Below are 21,580 nucleotides of genomic sequence, written 5' to 3'. Positions count from 1 at the left end.
TTCCTCCTCTCACAGGGTTAGTTCTTACTTGCTTTCAGTTTAATAGTGAAGCTTCAGGACTGTCTGGGGCATTTTGAAAATGAACACAGTACTTCAAGTGCTGATACCCCCTTTTTTACCATGTTTTTTTAAACTGCCAGCACCACACAATGAGAATTCGCCGAAACTGCATCTGTCAAGAAGTGAGAATTACAACCTAGGAGATTATGAACCATATACACACACTGGAAAAAAGCAAGGAAAACACTGTACATGCATATAAATGAAGATGGGTGTCAGCTTTATTACAGAAACGGGATTTTTGTCTTTTGATTTTATTAGGGGACACTTCTCCAACTCTGTCCTTTCTTATAATGCACATTTTCTTGAATTTTTTTTCATTCAAAGTCTATTTGCATAAGCATTCATATTGAGGACATAATAGCCTAAAGATAGAAAACATGAGGTTTGCACATAGAGGAAAAAGACTTAATTAGACCAGCTGATACAGACCAAGCAAGCAAGCTGGAAAGCAAAAGCATGTAAGGAATCCAAGCTGGTGCAGACAAGTCAGGAAAAAGCTGCCCCATTCCCAATTGTCCTCATCTTTTGAGTTTGGACAAAACAGCATTTTCAACTTGAAAACAATTTTCCTTCTGGCCAAGGACTGCATGTGGTTCCCAGCTCTCGGCTCTGTGCCATCAGGGTCTAGCATCTCCCCTGCTGCAGCCCTGGATGGTGTCAGATCTCACACACAGGTGATGGATGACATTCCAAACCTTGAAAATAACAGATAGCTTTCTGGCAGCATACCCCCGTCCGAGACACCTCTGTGGGTTTAATCCTAGCATAGCATCCTTCCTACCATAACACAAATCAAAAGGTTTGTGCAAAATTGTGGGTTTTATGGTGACTATAATAAGTAATCTATTAATGGAACACAAATGAACTCCCAAGAATTATAAACGGTCAGGCTTTATCATACCTAACTCACAACAAATGTACTATCCCAGTGCTTATGTATTACAGAGAAGGCACATTTCTTACAATGCCTGCCAGTTCTGTCGCAAAACTGTTTTCAGCGGCTTACATTTTTCTGATTTTTAATGCCAAATGTCTGTTTTCAGGAAAAAGCCTAGTAAAAAAAAAAATACATTGTTTTGCATCTATTCAAAAATCTTGGACACATTAGAAAAGCTGTTTGCTACGGAATAATCTGAATTAGCAAAGAGGAGGATTTGCAAAATACGAGTCTTTTGCTGCACCCACGAATAAACACCAAAACTTGGTGGTCATTTGTGCATCGTAGACTTCTGCAGCTGGACTTCTCCCCTATTCAGATTTCAGTCACGCTGGGCAAGCTCCTTCACGGGCAACATGGCAAGAGAAGGAGCGAAAGAGGCCACGAACTGGGACAAAGAGGCAGCGCCAGGACCTTCACCAAGGCCAAGGTCTCCACTCGCATATAATCCTGACATCCTCACAGCTACGACATTCTGTGTGTTCAATAGTGCAAAGATGAGGTAGAAGAAAACATGACAAGCATTCAAGTCAGGAGCACAGGCTGAGGTCGCACAGGCAACTTAAACCTACACCTAAATTTGGGATGTGTGACTTTGTAATCTTTGTTTTCTCAATGTTGCTGCAGTTGACTATTTAAAAATGCAACCACTTGAAGCAGTAAATACACGTTTTAGTATTATGCATATCTCAAAGGCCTACTTTAAATAAATAATCAGACTTGCACTAATTGTGATATTTTTTCACTAATTAGAACAAGCTTTTGTGGTATGAAAACAACATGAGAGGCAGGAAGATTTATCTGCCTCAGATAATTTAAACAACACTTAAGAATTCCACAACATTTTTCAGCTTCAAAGTAGTTAAAAGTTGTTAACTAATGATTCCTTCCAGCAACCCTGCAAGATAAGCAGGTATTTTTGCTGCCGTTTTACCGATGGGAAAAAGGAGACATTGCCATCCCTAGGCCAGGCAGGGAACCTGGGCGAGAGCCAGCTCCAGAACGCGGTAGCTTTTGGGCTGCCAATTCTGTATGGTCAGGCCACACCTCTCTCTTAAATGTTAAACAATAAACACAGAGCCACAGGCAGAACCTGATAAAAATAGCATGCAATGCAAGGCAGCGAGTCAGTCCTTTACTTTAGGCATTACAGCTTTAAATGATTAACTGTCAAGAACAATCTTCATTTGTCTTGGTCCAAAAAACACACTCTGCTGAGCCGGCATATTTAACAGGTACGATATCACTAATTCACGCTGTACTATTTGTGCTACTTTAAGAGATCACACCAAGGAGGTACAAAAGCATAAAAATGCCAGTCCAGTCCCAAAGCAAGCCTTGGTGTCTTACTATACACATAAATGAAATTATTAAAAGATATAACCATCTTAAAGGCTCCTTCAAGATGTCCAGCTAGCATAGCTGACACCCCAACACTGCTAGTCTGTCAACATGAATAAATCATAAACTGGACCTGTCATCAGAAACAGCACCTGGCCTCGCACACCAGCTGTGTATCGAGGGAACAGATTGCGTTGCAACTTTGAGCATTCAGTTCCTTACATGGCAGAGAACACAGCAGCCATGGAAGCAGTCGAGTCGAGCAACTCCCAACAGAGCTGAAAAGCCTGTATTCTTGTACAATATAATTTATGATTTACTTAATATCTAACACTTAAGGTTTCATTACAACCAAGAAAATAATCCATTTTGCTCAAGGAATCACATCCAGGAACTGATTTTTAGACCAGGATGTAGCAGACTGTAGTCAAACTCTGTTCTGAACATATCTAGTCACCATGAAGGCCAAATATTTAGAATTAGCAGGATGGCCAACCAAGGGGGGGGGGGAGAAGCATCAGATGTCTTTTTCAGGTAAAAGCAACTTAAAAGTCTGCAAAATAACTGCAACTGACATTTAAAAAGTTTAAACCCTAGATGTATTCAGGGCCTTCGAAAGTACATGGAAGAGAAAACAGAGGGTGCTGGAGAGCAAGGCGAGGATGCAGACCAAGCACAGTCTAGATTACAGCTTCTGGTAGGTAGGACTACCCACCTTCCCCCAAAGTTACTGAAAAACTTCAGTAGTGAAAAGAAAAAAGAAAAAAAAAAAAAAAGAGGGGTTGGGTGGTATGCAGAGCACATGTTACCAACAAAGATAAATTGGAATATTGCTAGAATACAGGGATAAATACATCTTATTCATCACAGAATAATGAATAATGACCACCATTCCATAAAAAGTTTAGTTTATGGGTACTCTCAAATTGATTTCATGTGCAACAGAGGAGAAAAAAGTCAGCAGCTTACTATTTATATGTACATAGCCATAACTCCTTTCCGCCCCTCTTCTCATATTTGAGTGAAAGGGTAAGAACAATTAAGTTACTGTAGCAGCATTTTCAATTCATTAAAAAATAATCAACATTCCTCTATTTTCTGATACCTTGCAATTCATACAGGCTTTTTGCCTTAATTCAAATACATGGGACTTGCCTTAACAAGCAATACACATCTCACGTTGAAATTCAGAAAGCAAAGTATACTGACAGGGTGGGCTTATTTATTCAATTTAAAAATCACACAATACAGCAGCCTCCCAACTCTCACAAATCCTGTGCATTTTAAAGTCCACACAGGCATGAACACACTCGATCTACTGCAGTCAGATTCAATTACACTTCAGGGAGGCAAGGGACAAACACAACAAGCCACTGGATTTTAAGTGAAATCTGTACAAGGTGTACCAACACATTTCAGTGCCAGTTCAAGTCACTTAACTGTGACTGAGACGTCAGAAGAACAAACAGCACTTCTATTTACCAGAGAGAAGGGCTAAGGCTATTGGTCTGGTAATGCTGTCAATAGGCATCTTCAACCAGAGTTTAGAAGCTATTAAAAAAAGCCCAGAATAAAAATTGTTAGGTTTTAAAGTATTAACTTTATTAATAAATATACATCCATATGATGATGTAAATACAGATCATGAACACTACTCCATTCCCATACACATAATTGCACACGAGTAGCTCAAGTTCATGGACATAAAAACATACACAGTATCTAATCAGGCTTTTTACAGCAGAGGACGGGGTGCTGATACTAGTTATTTAACAGATTACTGTTTCCCCCAAAGTAAACCTGTGGAAAAGCAAATGATGAAAGATTAAAGTATCAGAAAGTGGTTCAAATTTCAGAATACAGATTTTTTCTATTTGGAAAAAAAAAATCACAAGGAGAGAGGTCTAGTCTCTACTGAAGTCATAAATATATTTAAGCAGTGTTAAAATATATGCATTAAAATAGAGAAGAATAAACTTCTTTTGTGGTCAGAAATGAAGTCTGCAATTTGAAGTATTTATGATTGTTACCAACTGTTTTAACTGTCAACTCTAAGGATAGCATGAAACATTATTATACATATATCAAAGAACAGCAGAGTCACAGCTGATGAAACCATCGGACAAATGACTTCACATTGCTCTGCCTTTTAAAGCTTTTCAAAAATGGGGGAGGGAGTTAAATTCTCATCTGAATTACTCTGTGTATTGTAGTTCCAAGTAATTCTTTTCACAGACACATCACTTTTCACTGACAAGGCTTGGTTTTGTCCTGACTGAACTCTAAGATCTTTCAGACAAAATGAAAATATATTCATTCAGAACAGAGATCTTCAATGGCTCTTGATACATAGTTATTTTGATTAGTTTAAACTAAATCCAAGATATAAAGAACATTGCTTTAATGACAAAGCTAACTGCTGATTTTAAAAATACTATCTTTGATATCAAAGTCAGCCACTTCTGATGGTATCTGATTTTTTTCTGCCAAAATATGGTGCTAGCATCTTGAATATGTCCAGTGCAAGACTTTATAGTAGCAAAATTATTTGGTTTTAAAGTTTAAGTAAATTTAATCAGAAACTGAATAGTAGTTACTATATGTATATTAAACAGTGAACTTGTATAGCATCATTAAGGAATAATAGCAAGCTAATATATTTCATTTGTGCATAAATAAGACATTAGAAACTTGATAATTAAAAGAAATTATTAAAAAACAAACTTGACATGTAGATCTTCTGAACAGTGTTAACACACAACAGTGATCCTAGCTTATGAATAGCTGAATTATGATATATAATATAAAATAAGCAATTTACCTTACAAGTAACATTTTCATACTATGGGGGGAAAAGGCCAGTTTTCCCATTGGTACTAATAAAGTTTAGGCATTAACATGCTGTTTCAGTGTTTCTCATGGAAAGAAAGGTGTTGGAAAAAAAAGCACAATGTATTCTGCAGATTATACACAGGAAAAGCAGAAATATTTGAAAATTCCACTTCTAGTTCACTTTGAATCTCTTAACTTCTTTTTTCTTCCCCTCACTGCACGGCACCAGTAAACTATAGTCAGATGAAAAATAAACCAGAATTAGGAAATGCCCAGCAGTGCACTTCTGGTCTCCTTGCTAAATCTAGAGTGCCAGGCAGCCCATTACAGACTCTCTGAACACTTTTCTACTTTATGCTCATCATTTCACAATTGACAACGTTAATTGTTTTTTACTGGGATTATATTCCATCTGATATAATTAATAAACACTGTAATGAACAGAAATTGCTTAGATGATTTCATTATTTCATCAGCATACTTGAATACAAAATTCATTATACTAGCAGAACAGCAATACATCTGCATTATCTCCTGACACACAGCACAGCACCATTGAGTAGATGCACAAGTGAGAAACCTAACAGGAGCAAACAGGATAAACAGGAGGAGGTAAGAAGTGGAGTTTCTCCAAGGTACAGTGGTGACATGCAACACGTTCCTTGCCAGCGAAGTGTGACTCTCCTGCAGTTATTACATTCAGCTGAAGAGGACTGCTTTCCCAGCTGAGTTCAGGAAAGAACTTAAAGCAGTCTTTTGTTGAAAAATCATCTGATTAAAAATTCCCAATACAATACAGATCCTGAGGGTGAATTAACTCATGTTAGCATTTTGCATGTGTCAGAAGTTACATCATTCTGAGAAAGACTGCTAAATTTCAGACTTGCGAGTTTGTTGAGGAACAGAACGGATAACTGGATTTCATAGCTTCAGCACGAAGAAACTATTTTTTAGTAGCAGTTTAGTTGCCATTAGTTCATCTATTGACTAAGGCGCCATCCAGTATAGTTGAGGTTCATTGTCTTAGTTGCCAGTGCATACACAGTTCCCCCAAAACAATTCAACACACCTATTGTAAAGTACAGCATAAAGTCCAGCTCAATATGTGTTAGGCATCACTGGAACACCTGAAGGCTTGCTGCTTTTTTCCTGATAAAAAAGGTATGAAACATGACATCTGTTTCTTAAGTTGTCATCACTGAAATCAAGAGTTCTCATCAAAATGACAGCAGGCCAGAATAGCATTTATGTTAACAAAAATTATCAGCATCATTACTCATTCAGCACAGGCTCAATTAACCCAAATTTTTATGCTCCCCCAAATCTGCAAACTCTATATGTTCCCCCTCCCCAGATATTTGAAGCTACAAATTTATCACAATGTCATATTATACGTGAAACAACTTAAACATAAACTTTCTTCCAGATGGGGGGGGGGGAAGCATTAATTCCAGTGAAATAAATTTAGAACAAACAATATGCAACATTGAGGACTGATTTTTTTGAAGTCTAGATTAAAGTATTTTATACACACACTCACACACTCTCTCACATGTAAAAAAAAAAATTAAACGCACCCAGTTGAAAAATGGAACATTTCTTTTGGAAGGAGGGAAGGTTTTAGTTTGAGTCAAGAAAGGTATTTATAGTTAACCAACAACATTTTTTTCAGCTTGCATGCATAGATGAATTACTTCATATCTGGGGTCTAGCAGTGCAGTAAACTGCATCCTGTTTGCATCAGCTATACAGTTTGCTTTTATAAATCATGAAAATGGCGTCCTTTGGTAGATATATAAGCTTCCATAACTTAAATATAGTCTAAGTGTCAAACAACGGAATAACTGTATTTGCAGGAATATCTGGCAAAACTAAGTCTGAAAACTTGGCAACAGTGTATATTTAAAAAGTTTAATTTGTAAACATTATAGATTAATACTTTAAAAGCTATTAAACTGTCGCCACCTAAGCACAGATTTTAAAGGCAAAAACCAGTGTAAATAGCTATTTACAGATTTAAAAACATACTGTTCAATATTAACCAAGTGCGTAACTAGAATGAACAGTTCTTAATTTCCTATAAAATATTTCAAATTTCAAAGAATTATTTGTGGTTTGGTGTACGTACTATTAGGCATTTCAAAATTACACAGCAGAATCCTGTAACAGCATAACTAAAAGAACAGCTATCACCTAAAGGCAAATTAGCTCATATTAATAAGGCGCTGTGAAGCTGTAACGTGCTGTACAAATGCTCAGTTTTCCTTAATATTTTCAAAAATATTTTTGGAGCATCAGTTGAAATTGACTTAATGCTACAACTCCAGAAACAAAAGCCACCTGAAATCAGCACTTTAAAAAAAGGTTGGGTTTTATTGTTTGTTTGTTTTTTAAGTTTTTAAGTATCTATTTGAGGTCTGTAGAAGCTCCTGCAGAAGTGGAAAATGTAGCTTGCTGCTTTCTTAATAAATTTTTTCTTATCAAGTAAGAACTCATCTGGCCGAGTTCCTTATTGTGGGATAGGCCACATCATGAACCAACAGCCAGCTAATTCTGTCCTTCTTATTTCAATTATTTAATGCATAATGACACAACTAGATTTACCAGAAATTGAATGTAAAACTAGGAACATGGACATTACTTAAGTATCGACACCAAGGCATAATGCATCACTTCAGACTTTCTTATAAATTATGATTTAAAACCAACAAAAAAACCTTTTAAACCAGTGCCTTCTCAACATTGAAAAGTTACTGAATTGCACCAGTAGCCTATGGCATTATTTGAATAAAAATAAAATCTAGAATCTCAGACTTAGGCAAACACTACAACAAAATGCAAGAAACATGCCAAAATTCAGAGTAAAGCAGATTAGTAAGGAGTTACTAATTCCCTCCTTTCATTCATTAGGCTGTTTGATTTTGCTACTAGTTTCACCAGCAGCATGTACTCCTCTGTTATGCACCATAGGGTAGGGAAAAGCTGCACTGCCACAAGTATAACTTAGATTTGCAAGCCGTGATAGAGCTTTAATGCTACCTGGAGGTCTGCCTGGGCTGACTTTGTATCCTGCTGCTTTAGTTGTACCCAAGGGTCTGCCTGGACTTGTCTTAAATCCAGCTGCTTTGGTGGTCCCCAGGGGTCGACCTGTGCTGGTTCGGTACCCTGCTGATTTTGTGGTCCCTGATGGCCTTCCACGTTTACCAGATCGGTTGAGGTTTTTCTTTTTCTTTAGTTCATCTTTTGTCTCTATATTCCTGCCACTTGTGGTCTGCAAGTGCGATTCGTTCAATGCATCTTGTCTCTGGCATGCAATTGGTTTGTGGCTGACTGCGTGGCTGTATTTACTTTGCTGTGTGGCATACAAGTCAAACTGATCGGCAGATCTCACATTGTCTTCGTTAAGGCAAGAACTCTTGCCGGTCCCACAGAAAGCTGTATTACTGCTGGCAACAGGGTGCATCATTTTCTAACAAAAATAAGAGAGACAAATATGTATCAATATATAATAATACTGCAGCGTTCCACAAGTGAGAATCTTTCAAAAGCTTCGTCTATTTCTTGAAATTAGTCTGAACTACTTTGTCTATTTTTAATAAACAGTATTGATGTCAGTAAATTACTTTTTTAGATTAGTTTTATTAAGCTTTCGCTTGAGGTTTTGCACGGTAACCTTTACATGTAGCTAAAAATGACAATTAAAACCATGTATTATTCAGATAGGTATAATTAGGGAAGAAGTATGTTATAGAACTAAACAAGAGCATTTAAGCAACCAAAATATACAATATACGCTCACCCACCACAGTTTCAAAACCTTTCTAACTGAATCTCATGTAAATTCTAGCCATCTAGTTGTTAAGATTAACCTATCGCTTGTGAGTCAAGGAAAAATACGGTATCACTCTCTTGATTCAGTAGATAGAGGCTCCTGAAGACTTTTTTTTTGTTTAACTGCAGCAAATTAATAAAACACTGATCAGTTTTGTCATTTCTTGTCACAATTAATGTGACAGAAAGAAACAGGTTATGCATTCAGCAAAGACAATGGTGCCATAGTTGGGAAAGCAGAGGTACGGAATGAATCTATTACAAAGTACAAGACGCTAGACTGCAGAAAAGACACTGCTGTCCTAGTTAGAAGAGCAGGTGCAAGTTGCTGGTAATGCCAACTCCGAGGTAACAACTTTGGGAAAAACAACACGACTCCTGTTACAGACGTGCACGCTGTCACACATCTCCAAATATTCTGGAAAACAAACGTGGTCTGTCAAGGTCATCAACTGTTTTATATAGCCTGCTCTTTTCGTTAGACAAAAACAACTTGAGCTGTGCTCTGTTTACAGAGGTTTACTTGTTTAAACAAGAATCAAAACCCTATCTTCAGGATGGCAGAAGGGTGACTCTCACCTGCATGTTACTGCAGGCTAAACCCCATTCCAATGGATAAACTGATGTCCAGCTGCTAGAAATCACGTACGGCCACCGTCATAATTACGAACAACTATTTCTAAGTAAACTGGTTATGCTGGTATCATATCAAATCCCTGCAGCATATGTACTGGGGCAGAATCACAACAATTAACAATATTACTAGTATTCTAAAACGTTTTTAGGATTAATGCTTCTAAATACCAACTGCACAGATACTGCCTCAGATTTCTTAAGAGTGGCAATACCATAAGAAGCCAGCAAGGCACACGAGGAGCAACATGATCTTTTCATCCATTCAACTATACTGGTTCTACAACTTAAATAAGCTGTAAATACTCAGTTTAAGATAGTAATATTTAACCATGCTGAAGACAAGATTAAGCCAATCAATACCTGGCACATCAGAATGCTTCTGCGCCCTACAGTCATGCTTAGGACACCAAATATTTCTTCCTGTGGTAAATTTCTCTAGTAGATAAGGTCTGGAAGATTTATTGTATTTTCCCTGCAGTAGCTCTGGAATATCTCCTACAGCAACCCAATTTAAACTCTACCATTGATTACTGAATTTATTTGGCAGTTATGAATGTCTCCTCCCAGCCAGAGAGAAAGCGTACAGCAGAGACGGTCTGTTTACCCAGGAGTAAATCCCCGTGCCCTTTTCTTCTGATTACAATGGATACATTCCCAGAGTAACACCCAATTTACAATTTACCTTGGCTCGTCAAATGCGCATTACAGCGTATGCATTAATCTTGTGCAAATATTCGAATATGGTTTTATGTCAAATAGTGAAATTATGATAGCAATATCGTTTAAATATTTAAATATTCTAGCAGAGATTATCTGAGGGCTACAAGTCTGGTGTGCTGAGGGGGTACGGTGCAACAAATGTGACACCACTGTTATTGCAGATGTTGACTAGCAAACGAAACAACTAAGAATAATTAGCAAGTCTGCACTTAGCAAAGAACAAGTAAGCTACAGGTCAAGAGACCATACAGACTTTTCTGTGCAGCAATAAAAAAGAAGCTTAAGGTTTTCTACAATTAGCAGTCAAAAAAAATGTTACCTTCCTTTAACCCCACTAGAATAAGGCCCACAATATCACAAAAAATACCTGAGATTTTTCATGATACATAATTGCCAACATAAGGGTTCTGATACTGTACTTCTGCTGCTGAGAGAGTAAGCCCAGCGGCTCCGAAAGGCTATTCATCTGTTTGTTGATACACTAGAGGACACTTGGAACAGTTAGCAGCATTCTTGTCTCGGTACTCACTTTAAACGCAGGAATACTGGCTTCACCCCAAAAAGCCGCTCCAAGCTCGACTGCCACAAAGAAGGATCAGTTCAGCTGCCCAGTATCCAAGGAACACACCAGAACAGGGAGAAGGCACTGAATAAAGTGAGGGCCCCTGGTATTTCTCAGGAGACCAACCACCACTAAGACTTGTTCCTGTCTATGTTACACTCCTATTCTCTGCTTTTTCTCCTCATTACAGTCAGGGGGATTTTTCCTACAGACACCATCCATCCTTCCTGAGAACTATCGCAGGTATTCCTAGACAGTGAATATATCCTGCTGTAACTGCCAAACGTTGGAGCTTCATCACCATATGCATGTGTTTTGTGTCTACTGTAATATCCCTGAGAGCTCTTGACAAACACTAACTTTACATACAAAACCTGGCTGATGCTAGTTTACCTTCCATCTGGCAACAGCCAGTATCACTGTAATTGATGAAAGAAGAAAGACATACAAATCAGTAACTGTTTAAAATTTCTTACAAGAGGAAGCTTAAAAAAACCCCCACAATGTTGGTGGAAGACAGCCAATGGGATTTTTTTTTAATGCTTCCCCCCTGCACCGTTTTTCATCAAACCATGAAAATTTCAAGGATTAGCCAAGGTTCGCATTGTGTTTTTTGATTTAAGACTTTTTTTGAAAAGTTTTAAAAAGGAAATCTGTAATCGAGCTTAATTACCCTAACATGGACATCTCCAGCATAATTTTACTTCGTTCACATTACAGCAGGGAATAAAAGAATGTAGTGAGTCTATCTGTAGAGTGGAAACAGGTTTCTTGGCAGGGAGATACACAGTATAAATGAGAATTGGTATAAAATGCAAAGCTACACCAATTTAAAAATCACACTGTAGCTAAACTGTAGAGCCAAACACATACAGCTTTGTGTGCGAGCATTCTTAAATAAAACTGGCCAGAAAAGTTTTCAGTGAAATTGAACTTACTTGTTTTAAACCGGTAAGTAGACATGTAAAAGATATTTGCAACAGTTTACTTAAATCAAGTTTTTAAACTGATTCAACTGACTAGTTGAATGTTTCTATGTAAACAAATAGTTAAGATGAGGCATTGTAGTAACAAAATTTAGTCATATTTCAAAAAGATTTTTACTGGAAAGTGGCTGTAAAGGATTTTCTGTATGGATCCTTTTCTATCTGGTAATTTATTTCTATACAAATGCTGGGGAAAGGAGGAGACAGCTGGATAAGCTAGCTTTGGGAAAAGAGAGGCAGCATTAGAGCTTCCCATGCAACGAAGCACAGAAGCCCCACACCTGCTAGAAATAAAGAAAGAAACAGGACCATCCATCCAGGACCCACAAAGCTTTTCTGTGGGGGGATTTCTGGGCATGGTAACAACCCCTCCTTTTAAAGTACAGCTGCACTGCCACTCTCCTGCAAAGTTAACCTGCTTTAGCACCAACAAGGTGAGTTTGAAGTTTTGTTTTGCTCAGATGACAGCCAGGCTACTGATCAGTCAATATACAATGTATGAGGCTGCTGTTAGGATTTTTTTGTATTTCAGAGTCAAGCTTGATATCATTTGCTTTATTCTGCTGGGAGATGAAACAGTGTGCTGGTTTTGGCTGGGATAGAGTTAATTTTCTTCATAGTAGCTAGTATGGGGCTATGTTTTGGATTTGTGCTGAAAACAGTGTTGATAATAGAAATGTTTTCATTATTGCTAAGCAGTGCTTACACAGAGTCAAGACCTTTTCTGCTTCTCACCCCACCCCACCAGCAAGCAGGCTGGGGGTGCACAAGAAGTTGGCAGGGGGGACAGCCAGGACAGCTGACCCCAACTGACCCAAGGGATATTCCAGACCATATGATGTCATACTCAGCATATAAAGCTGGGGGAAGAAGAAGGAAGGGGGGGACGTTCGGAGCGATGGCCTTTGTCTTCCCAAGTCACTGTTATGCATGATGGAGCCCTGCTTTCCTGAAGATGGCTGAACACCTGCCTGCTCATGGGAAGTGGGGAATGAATTTCTTGTTTTGCTTTGCTTGCGTGCACAGCTTTTGCTTTACCTGTTAAACTGTCTTTATCTCAACCCACGAGTTTTCTCACATTTACTCTTCTGCTTCTCTCTCCCCTCCCACCGGTGGGGGGAGTGAGCGAGCGGCTGTGTGGGGCTTAGTTACCAGCTGGGGTTAGAACACGACGAACAGAAATCATATTATAGGCAATACAGACACAGCAAGAAACGTATGAAATTTCACCTAATTCCACTGATATTACAGGTTTTGGACAGACAGAAAGTCCGTCCTTGTATCCCCAAATACAGGTTAACATACCACACAGCTCTAGCTTTTAACTGCTAAGGCTTCTGTTACTGGTATGGGCCGTCCCTCTCTAGGCTTGAAACTATGCAGAAAATCCCCATTCGTGTCTTGTTCACTACACAAAATTTTAAGATCAAAGCTACTCACATCACATTACATAAGAACACCCTCTTGGATTGTGACATGATGCTGTCTTTAGCTTTCAAACATCACGCCCTTTGCCTTCTTCATGGGCAGAATTTAGCTGCCAGCGTAGACAAGATGAAAACTTTCACGAGCAAAGAAAGTACACAAGCCCCCAGAACAGGCACTTGCTCATTACCTTTTGTATACTGAGTACTGGACCTGCGACCCATTATCTGCATTAGCAGAATAATCAGTTCCAATATAAGAAGCAGGCAACTGCTCTGGACTCACCCACCCCAGCCTGCTTTCTGTAACTGCAGCCTGGTTAGCACCAGAACAGTCCTGACTCAGCAACTGCTTTTGACTTCTGGTAAAACACGCTTGAGTCTGAACAAAACTGGAAGTACGTCTATATTATAGCTTTTCAAATGATGGAATACCAGGAAAGGTAAACTCCTATCGCCAACAGGGACAATTTTTTTTTAATGAGGGTTAGTATATAAAACCCACTCATTTTTCTGACGTTTTCCACAGCTGAGCTTGCAATAGTTTCAACAGCATTGATGGAGCTGTAGGAGGCTGTAGAAGTACATTTTCATCATCATCCAACACATAAAAAGTATATGACATGCTAAAAACCACAAGCAGCTACAAGTATTATTTCTGCACTAGTACTCTGAACGTCACTTCCACCAATTAAAACCATTGCAGTGGAGCACAGGACCAGCTCTGTTCAAGATCTCTGCATAAAGAACGCTCTATGCCACATACAACAGCACAGGGGCTGCAGGCCCTGGGGAATACCAAAAGGCTCATTTTCCTTGCGGGGGGGGGGGGGGGGGGGGGGAGTTTAAGCAGCAGCAGCTATATTTTCCCTTTCAAGATTGCAACAGAGATACAGTATAGGTTCTGCTCTTCCCTCTCAGGATAGCTGGTGTGAGAAATACTTTCATCACTCAGTTAAAAGAATGAATTACATAAATTTAAATGTTTTTCAAGTGTCCCTTTTATTGTCAGCTCCTTTTCTCCACATTAACTCTTGCTAAAGTAGGGCCTTACCCAAATTTAAAAAACCTGTAACCACTTGTTTTCACAATGTTGCACCCACCTTAAGTATTCCCATAAATGTAAATATTTTAAAAATACTATGAAATCCTATCAGTGGCACAACACACACTGTAACACCTGAACCTACATTTGAAATCTAATCTGCTTCTGAAGCTAGATAACCAGTTTCTCCAAACTGTACTGACGAAGCACTTTCTGCAGTTGATTGCATAATATGATTTTTCTCGACACTAGGTAAAATGTATTAAAACCAGCCAAAATATAAGAACAATTTCTTTACAGCAGTGACTTGCTAGAGCTACTACATGACACTATGTTGTCTCTTTAATTTGCAGTCTCATGATTTTGAAAACAGTTTCTTTCTCAATTATTCTTAGTGCAAAAAGACTAAGAAATTAAGAGTTCCCCAAGCAATACAAGAACTTACAAGTATGGCCCTTCTCCTGGTGACCCAGCATCATTTTCTTACATGATGGTAGTTAAGGGAAGAGTTATTTGGAGCTGATATACCCACCCCCTCCAAATTCCTCTTCCCCAGATGTCCGAGGCGGAGGGGGAGCCTTCCCTCACAAAGGGGCTGTGACTCCTGCTCCTTACTGGAGAGCTGCAACCCAGGTGTATCTCTGCCTCTGGGAGTTCAAGTCTTTCGACTCAGACACCCTTGGAGAAACAGTGCTCTCCAAAGGCTAAACACCAGCTTTGTATTAAAGACAGAGATCAGTGCTACTCTCACAAAGATTAGATGTTGTCAGGCACTAGCTAGGCTAAGTGTCAAGTAAACTATGAACTTTTAGAGATCATTCATGATGTGATTGCAGAACCAGGCAAACAAGTAATTGTTAGGCTTTCTAACCTTAAAAGACAAGTAAGTCATATTGAAGGGCAGAGTTTCACTAGATGCTAACATCAGCAAGAATGTCAGCTGACTTCTTCCCACCCTAAAATTAAGATCATATAACCATGTGATAATGAGAAACAGAACACCTGAGAGGGTTAAGATAGCTTCACAAAAATTAAGGAAGATCACGTCAATGATTTAATTAACTGTGCACCTCCAGTTACACTGACACAATTGACAGTTTGGTTTCATAATCAGTAGAAACCACTCTGAATCCGCCTTTTTTCTGAACGGGACAATCTTGCCCTTTCGTCTTCTCCCACATTCCCACTCCTTGTGCCAACACTAACTATTGTGCAAGAGCAGGACAAACCAACACAAGGGATCTAACCCAGGTGAAAACTAATCCAACAAGAAAGCAAAAGCAGCGGTCGGCTGGCATTAAGGCAAGACAGGAACAGAAACACGCATTTCCATTAGAAGCACAGAGACAGAGGCCCCAGGTCAGCCTAAGCCACATTACCCACTGGCTGCCACTGACCCACTCGCCATTGGTCCTAGTTACTTAAAAAACTAACTAGACCTCAAAAAGATGACTTTGACAACTCAATGGACTTAAAAGACCTGAATGAAGGGTATGACAAGTCCCAAACACAGCATCAGGGAATGGAGGTTGGGGAAAACGCCCACAACTGGGGATGGGGTAGCGCAGAATCAAGGCAGCCATCAGGCCAGGTAGACTGGCTTAGAAGACTAAGGTTGTGAAACTGCACCCTGATTATTCTGTGGTTCTGTAATTACCAAACTTCAAGGCAATCCAAATATGCATATGAATGACGGAGCAGGTAGAGATAGATCTTTACAAAGAAAGGATTATTAGTGTTTGTGAAATTGTCCATTCACCTCAAGGAGCTACTCCCAGGTAAACAGGAGCAGACCTCACCACAGCCTAGAACAATGGCTTTGAGGAGCTCGAGATGCTTATTCATCTCTGTGGGTGTTCTCGCCCACCCGCTCTTCTCCCCAGGGAACAGACCTCGCTGTAGTCTAGAACAATAGCTCGGAGAGGCAAGAGGTGCTCATTCATCTCAGTGGGTGTTCTCACCTACCCTCTCCTCTTTCCCTAGCCTCCTCCCACAAAAGGGTTTTGAAGCTTAAGAGATAGATCAAACACCTCCTTCCTGATGTGCACTTCCACGGTGTTTCTCTGCGACAGGACTGGTGCAAAAGGCTCCAGGCACCTGTCAACACACCCAAACACAGCCACTGCAGCATACTTATGCTAGACCGCAGAAAGACAAAGTCCACTTGTTGAATCTGTTCAACAATGGTCAATGGACAAACATGTGGGACTTTTTTTCTTTAAGGTTGCATCTAAAACCTGAAGGATACAGATACAGACAAAAAGAAAAAGTTGTAAGAGAAAGTGTGGCATCTGAAGACTGAAATAGAAATAAACCATAATTTAAGAAATATATTAACTCAGTGTTCCTCCTTCTGTTTCACTTTACAAAAATAAAACCCATGTGGATCAAAACAACTGTTACTTTCTTTAGAGAGATATCCAGAGAGAAATGCATACAAATTAAAGGTGCAACTATTCACTAAGTAATTACCCCAGAAGGGCTATGCATGAATAAGGATGTACTAAACTATCTGTAACTATATGCAAGAAAATACACCACTCACACGCGTTATGCTAGAACGCAAAGAGGCACAGAAGGAACATATCAGAGGCTATCCAGATACCCTGATGTGCAGGTGAACGAAGGCATCTGCTACCCAGGTATGCCAAGGAAAGACATCCATGGAATGTACGTACACGTTAAGATCCCACACGCTAATGGAAATCTAAGTAAAAAGCACTGCATATACACTATCCCCACGCACAAGAGCTGTAGGTGCTGAAGGGAATTAATAATTCCTGAGCGCAGCGGAGTGACCAGGCTGGGACGCAGCAGGAGGCCCCAGCTCCACCTGAAGAGGCCAAGGGCCAGCTGAGGGGACAAAGGGGCGGCACAGCTCCCTCCGGCCCCGGCCCGCCGCCTCAGCTGCCACCACAGCCGCGCCTGGGGTCACTGGGGGGGAAAGGGGGCTCGCCTCGCGTGTCACCTCTCTTGCGTGGGTAGCAAGAAACAGGGCCCGGCCCAAACACCCCCCTGCCCCCCCCCCCCGCCTTGGCCCAGGGCACGGCCCGGCTCCCTCCCGCCCGGGCGGGGGGGACAGCGGGACGGGGCGGCGATGGCGCAGCTCCCCTCCCGCGGCCCTGCGGGGCCGAGCTCCCGTACCCCGGAACGGAGCGCAGGCGGGCCCCCCCCGTGAGGAGACCGGGGGATCCCCCTCAGCGGCGGGGCTGGACGCGGCCGGCGGGGGAGGGGAGCGGAGCTCCAGCTCGGCTCGGCTCCGCTCCCCTCCCCCGCCGGCCGCGTCTCCATCTTGCCCGCCCGCCGCCTACCCACCGCGCGGAGAAGGGGTCGGGGGACGCGGCCCCCGTCCCGTACCTACCTGAGGAGATCGGGGCGGCCTGCAGGGCGGCGGACGGGCGGGCGGGCGGGAGCGAGCGGCCGCCTCCCCCACACCCCGCCGGGCAGCTGCAGGGAGCGGCGCTGCGGCGGGCGCGGGCGGGAGGGAGGGCGGGGCGCGCTCCCGAGCGGGGGGCCGCGCCGCGGGGGCGCGCGGCGAGCGTGCGCGCGCGGGGCGGGGCCGCGCCGGCGGTGGGGGGGGGGTGTGCTCCTCCCGCCTCTGAGGCGCTCAGTGTGGGGGACCCGCCGCCATTTTGTCCTGCGGGCGGGAAGGTGGCGGGCGGGCGCTCGGCTGAGGTGCGAGGCGCGCAGGGAGCTGCCGAGGGGCGAGGCGAGGTGAGGAGAGGCCGGTCGCCCTGACGGCACCTGGCTTTCGCACACAGGAGGAGGCAGGGCCGCCGGGCAGGCAACGAGGGCAGCTGGGACGGTGCGTGGCGGCCTCAGGTGCAGGCGAGCGATCCCCATTGCCCTGGGCCTGTGTGACAGGGCAGGGGAGCACTTGCACTGAGCCGTCGTTCCTGTTCTTCTCCACCACATGAGTAGCATTATTCACATTCGTCTTTGCGTCTGGCTCCCAAGGATAGATCACCGGTCTATTGTATAGTAAAATAAACCACAGAACATGTCCTGTGTATTTTAAATGGCTGTAAATGGTTAAGCAAGTTCATGAAAGCTGATTCAGGATGCCTGGTGTTTCCATTACTTTCATTTGGATAGAGGAGCATGATATTTTCTGTCCCAAAAGTACACGTTGCAATCCATTACAGAATAGTCAAGCTTTAGGGCTGTATTAAAATAACATATTAGGTTAGTTCTCTTACACTTTGCAATGAAGACAGCAGCCATTTCCAATGTAACTCATACAAGGGTTGAGTCCATGTACCATTAGCCGCTGGTGTTTTGCAGCACCAGCTGCAATGAAGTACTGTTATTAAATATTTTGCCGTTTCATCCATCTATGTTCTAAAGAGTTTAGTATTGCAGTGGCACTGCGCTATAAACAAGGCTTTATACCTTTGAGCAGGAACAGCAACTTCAACTATTTCCAAGGAGATCCCATAGAAACAGGAATTTTAAGTGCCCAACACTTTTCACAATCTAACGTTTTGTTGTCAAGGTCAGTTTTAGTGTAACAATGTGACAGCCCACTTTATGGAGGGCTATGACCAACAGATTTTTTTATCCACGTTTGTTAATGATGCTAACAGCATCAGTGCCACTGTATATTCATCCAAACCTTCCTGCCCTCTGATAGCGCCCTTGGGCCACTGATAGAGAGTAGCACATAGACCTTCAAACTACAGGGTCTAAATGAGCACGCGAGTCCTTAAATGACTGGCATATGAAAGAGTCTGAAAGATGTTTTGCGTTATTCAGATGAGGTCTTAAAAAATAAAAGCAAGAAAGACCAGGCAAAAAAAGAAACTGCAGCTTTTACAAATGGCTAATTCTGTTTTTCTAAATATTTTCCTCTTCTGCTGTTGTTTGGGCAGCTGACTGCTGTACTCCAACCCTGTGATACCCCATTTCTGCAATACTTGGAGCTCTTCAGGCCAAAAATTGCTGTGAAACATCCTGCCAAGACGATGGTTCATTTTTTTTGCCAGTGCTTCCTAATGCATGCAGGAATCCTCACTTGCAATATAAGAAAGCAGCAGGGAAAAGCAGCATTTATTTAGCTTAATTTAGCAAATGATTCAGTTTATTTACGAACCTCATCTTTCTGCTGTTTTTAACTCTTGCTGGAAATGCTGCCGCCAACCAAAAGTGGTAGAGTTCGATACCTCTTTGGTATCCCGTTATTTTCCTTTTAATGTCTTAGTCTGGAAGGTGATGGAAGTCAGGCTGGGCTCAGGCTCCTGATTTATCTAGAAGAAACCGTGATCTCAACAGCACGCAGAAGCGGTCAGATACTAGACAGGAGTGAACTTGTAATGTGAAGCAGTGAAAGGTTCCATCCCAAGAAGCTGTGAAACCTGAATCGGGCTGTTGTTGACGCTATTGCCGGCAGACTGGCAGAGCGAGATCTAAATGTTTGACCTTGGAGCTGGATGTGCCTCCGTGAGGCTGCTGCCTCTGTGTGACTGCTCTGTATTGTGCTCCAGGCAAACCCACGCCAGATGAGCCAGCTCCGACGCCTACAGTGCTCAAATATTAATCTGGTAGCAACAAGGTCCGGTTTCCTCATCTGCACGCTGTGCTAATAAAAACAGGAACCAAACAAAAGACAAATTGGTCTGCAACTGTCTTGTTTTGTGAAATCTCCCCAGGGCCTGAAGCACGGCCGCTACTCAGGTTGTGAATCTGCTTCCTCCTTTTCTTTCTCTAAAGGACTGCTCTTGCTAGCAGTAGCAAATGATTACATTAATTATCTGTAAGGTAAAAGATGCAACAAAATGCCGCCCCTTCCTACATCCAGTCCCATTCCCCTCCTCCCTTACTAGAGATCTCACTCGTGGGTCCAAATTTTCAAGGAGAGGAAGGGCCTAAAATCACAAGTTCCTTCTTCTGCCAATGCATGAGCTTCTTGCCGGTCCTCAGCTACACAGCGCACTGAGCAAGCCGGGAGAATTCAGTACCATAACTGCCACGACCTCCTGTCTATTTAACTATGAATTATCGGAGCTGATAATTTCTACAGATTCACTCGTTTGCTAACATGCACAGGCACAGGAAACGTAGGTTTTAGTTAAGATGAAGGATTTTCGTTAAGTGTAACGTTTTCCTTGCTCAGCAGTTAGTTTCAGAACAGTTGCCCAGTGGTATTTATTGTCTGAGAAACACGTTTGTGATGATGAACTTTGTACTTGGAATGGCCAAAGTATAAAATAACTTAAGAATCATATGCTCACTGCACAGTAGGTTATTAATAATTTCTTAGCTCACTAGAACTACTTAGTTCTGAGATACTAATTAATTTACCTCTGCTTATGCTGGTCAGCTTGTCAATTTTATATCTTTCCCTTTGACTAAAGAAAAATATTTAAATCTGTTTCAGATGAGAAGTCTCAGAGAAGCAATGTTTGGGTGGCAATCACTCAGACTAATGGTCATTTATTTAAAAACAATTGTTTCCACTGTAGCTAAAAATTATGAAAACAAATCTTCCTTTCTAGCACTGTATAAACATTTTACAAAATGTACATTTGGGGACAAATTTGAGTCCAGCTGTGCGCCTTTTATCTTTACATTTTTTGGTTGCTCTCTGCCTCCACTCCCCCCATACAGCCACAGTTAGCTCGAAGCCAGAATTTCTTCTGCAAACGCCCAAGCTCTAAGAACACAAACTTGTTTAAGCTGAGACCATATTTGGAAGAGATCTGGGTCAAGAAAAATAATCAAAGGAAAGTGCATTCCTTGAGTGTCACGTGAGGAGGCCAGAACGAGTAACTCTCTGCAAATAGGCTTGTGGCAAGGGCTGGTTTTACACCAACATTCACATTGAGAACCACCTCACCAGCCTATTTAAGGGCATTCAGGCAAATTTAGAAAAGGCTCTCTTAATGGAGGTGTTCAGAAACACAACATTGATAGTACGTGTCCACAGTAGAAAATTAAAAACTAATTCTAGCAAGCTACACAGGCTCCATTCTCACAGATACACATACCTGTCTCTCTAAGCCTGTCACTATTTTCACTGAAGTAACTGCCATTTCTTACAAATGTAAACATGTCTGAAGAACTGAAATACCAAAGTGCACTCTCTCTCCCTGAGACTCTGGCATTCTTTTTCTTATTTTAGGAAGATCCCAGATCCAGCCTTTGGTGTTTGTTTTATGTTTGGCTATTACAATTGCAGAATTTTAGCAAAGCTTTGCTTAAAAA

The 21,580-nt window shown here is 41.5% G+C and overlaps 1 protein-coding gene across 3 annotated transcripts; it reads right to left on the bottom strand.

The window, feature by feature from the left end:
- Positions 1-253: 253 nt before the first annotated feature.
- On the bottom strand, positions 254-17,877 carry C20H5orf24 (chromosome 20 C5orf24 homolog). 3 transcript variants are annotated; one of them, XM_052816074.1, is made up of 4 exons: positions 17,739-17,877; positions 8,213-8,642; positions 3,824-3,892; positions 254-758 (listed from the first exon to the last, which is right to left on the bottom strand). In XM_052816074.1, exons 2-4 carry the CDS (start codon positions 8,637-8,639, stop codon positions 721-723), a joined length of 534 nt encoding a protein of 177 aa, XP_052672034.1. In that variant the 5' UTR covers positions 8,640-8,642; positions 17,739-17,877; the 3' UTR covers positions 254-720. The 3 variants fall into 3 exon arrangements, with proteins under 3 accessions (XP_052672034.1, XP_052672035.1, XP_052672033.1); XM_052816075.1 differs by lacking the exons at positions 254-758; positions 3,824-3,892 and adding an exon at positions 3,919-6,322; XM_052816073.1 differs by lacking the exons at positions 254-758; positions 3,824-3,892 and having other exon boundaries at positions 3,919-8,642.
- Positions 17,878-21,580: the final 3,703 nt, after the last annotated feature.

The sequence above is a fragment of the Harpia harpyja genome, chromosome 20 (assembly GCF_026419915.1).
Source record: "Harpia harpyja isolate bHarHar1 chromosome 20, bHarHar1 primary haplotype, whole genome shotgun sequence".
Classification (NCBI taxonomy): Eukaryota; Metazoa; Chordata; class Aves; order Accipitriformes; family Accipitridae; genus Harpia; species Harpia harpyja.
The sequence above is the reverse complement of the archived record's forward strand: the minus strand, read 5'-3'. Positions and strand labels throughout refer to the sequence as shown.

Coding starts and splice junctions, on each gene's coding strand:
- C20H5orf24 (XM_052816073.1), bottom strand. CDS start 8,639: ATGATGCACCCTGTTGCCAGCAGTAATACAGCTTTCTGTGGGACCGGC.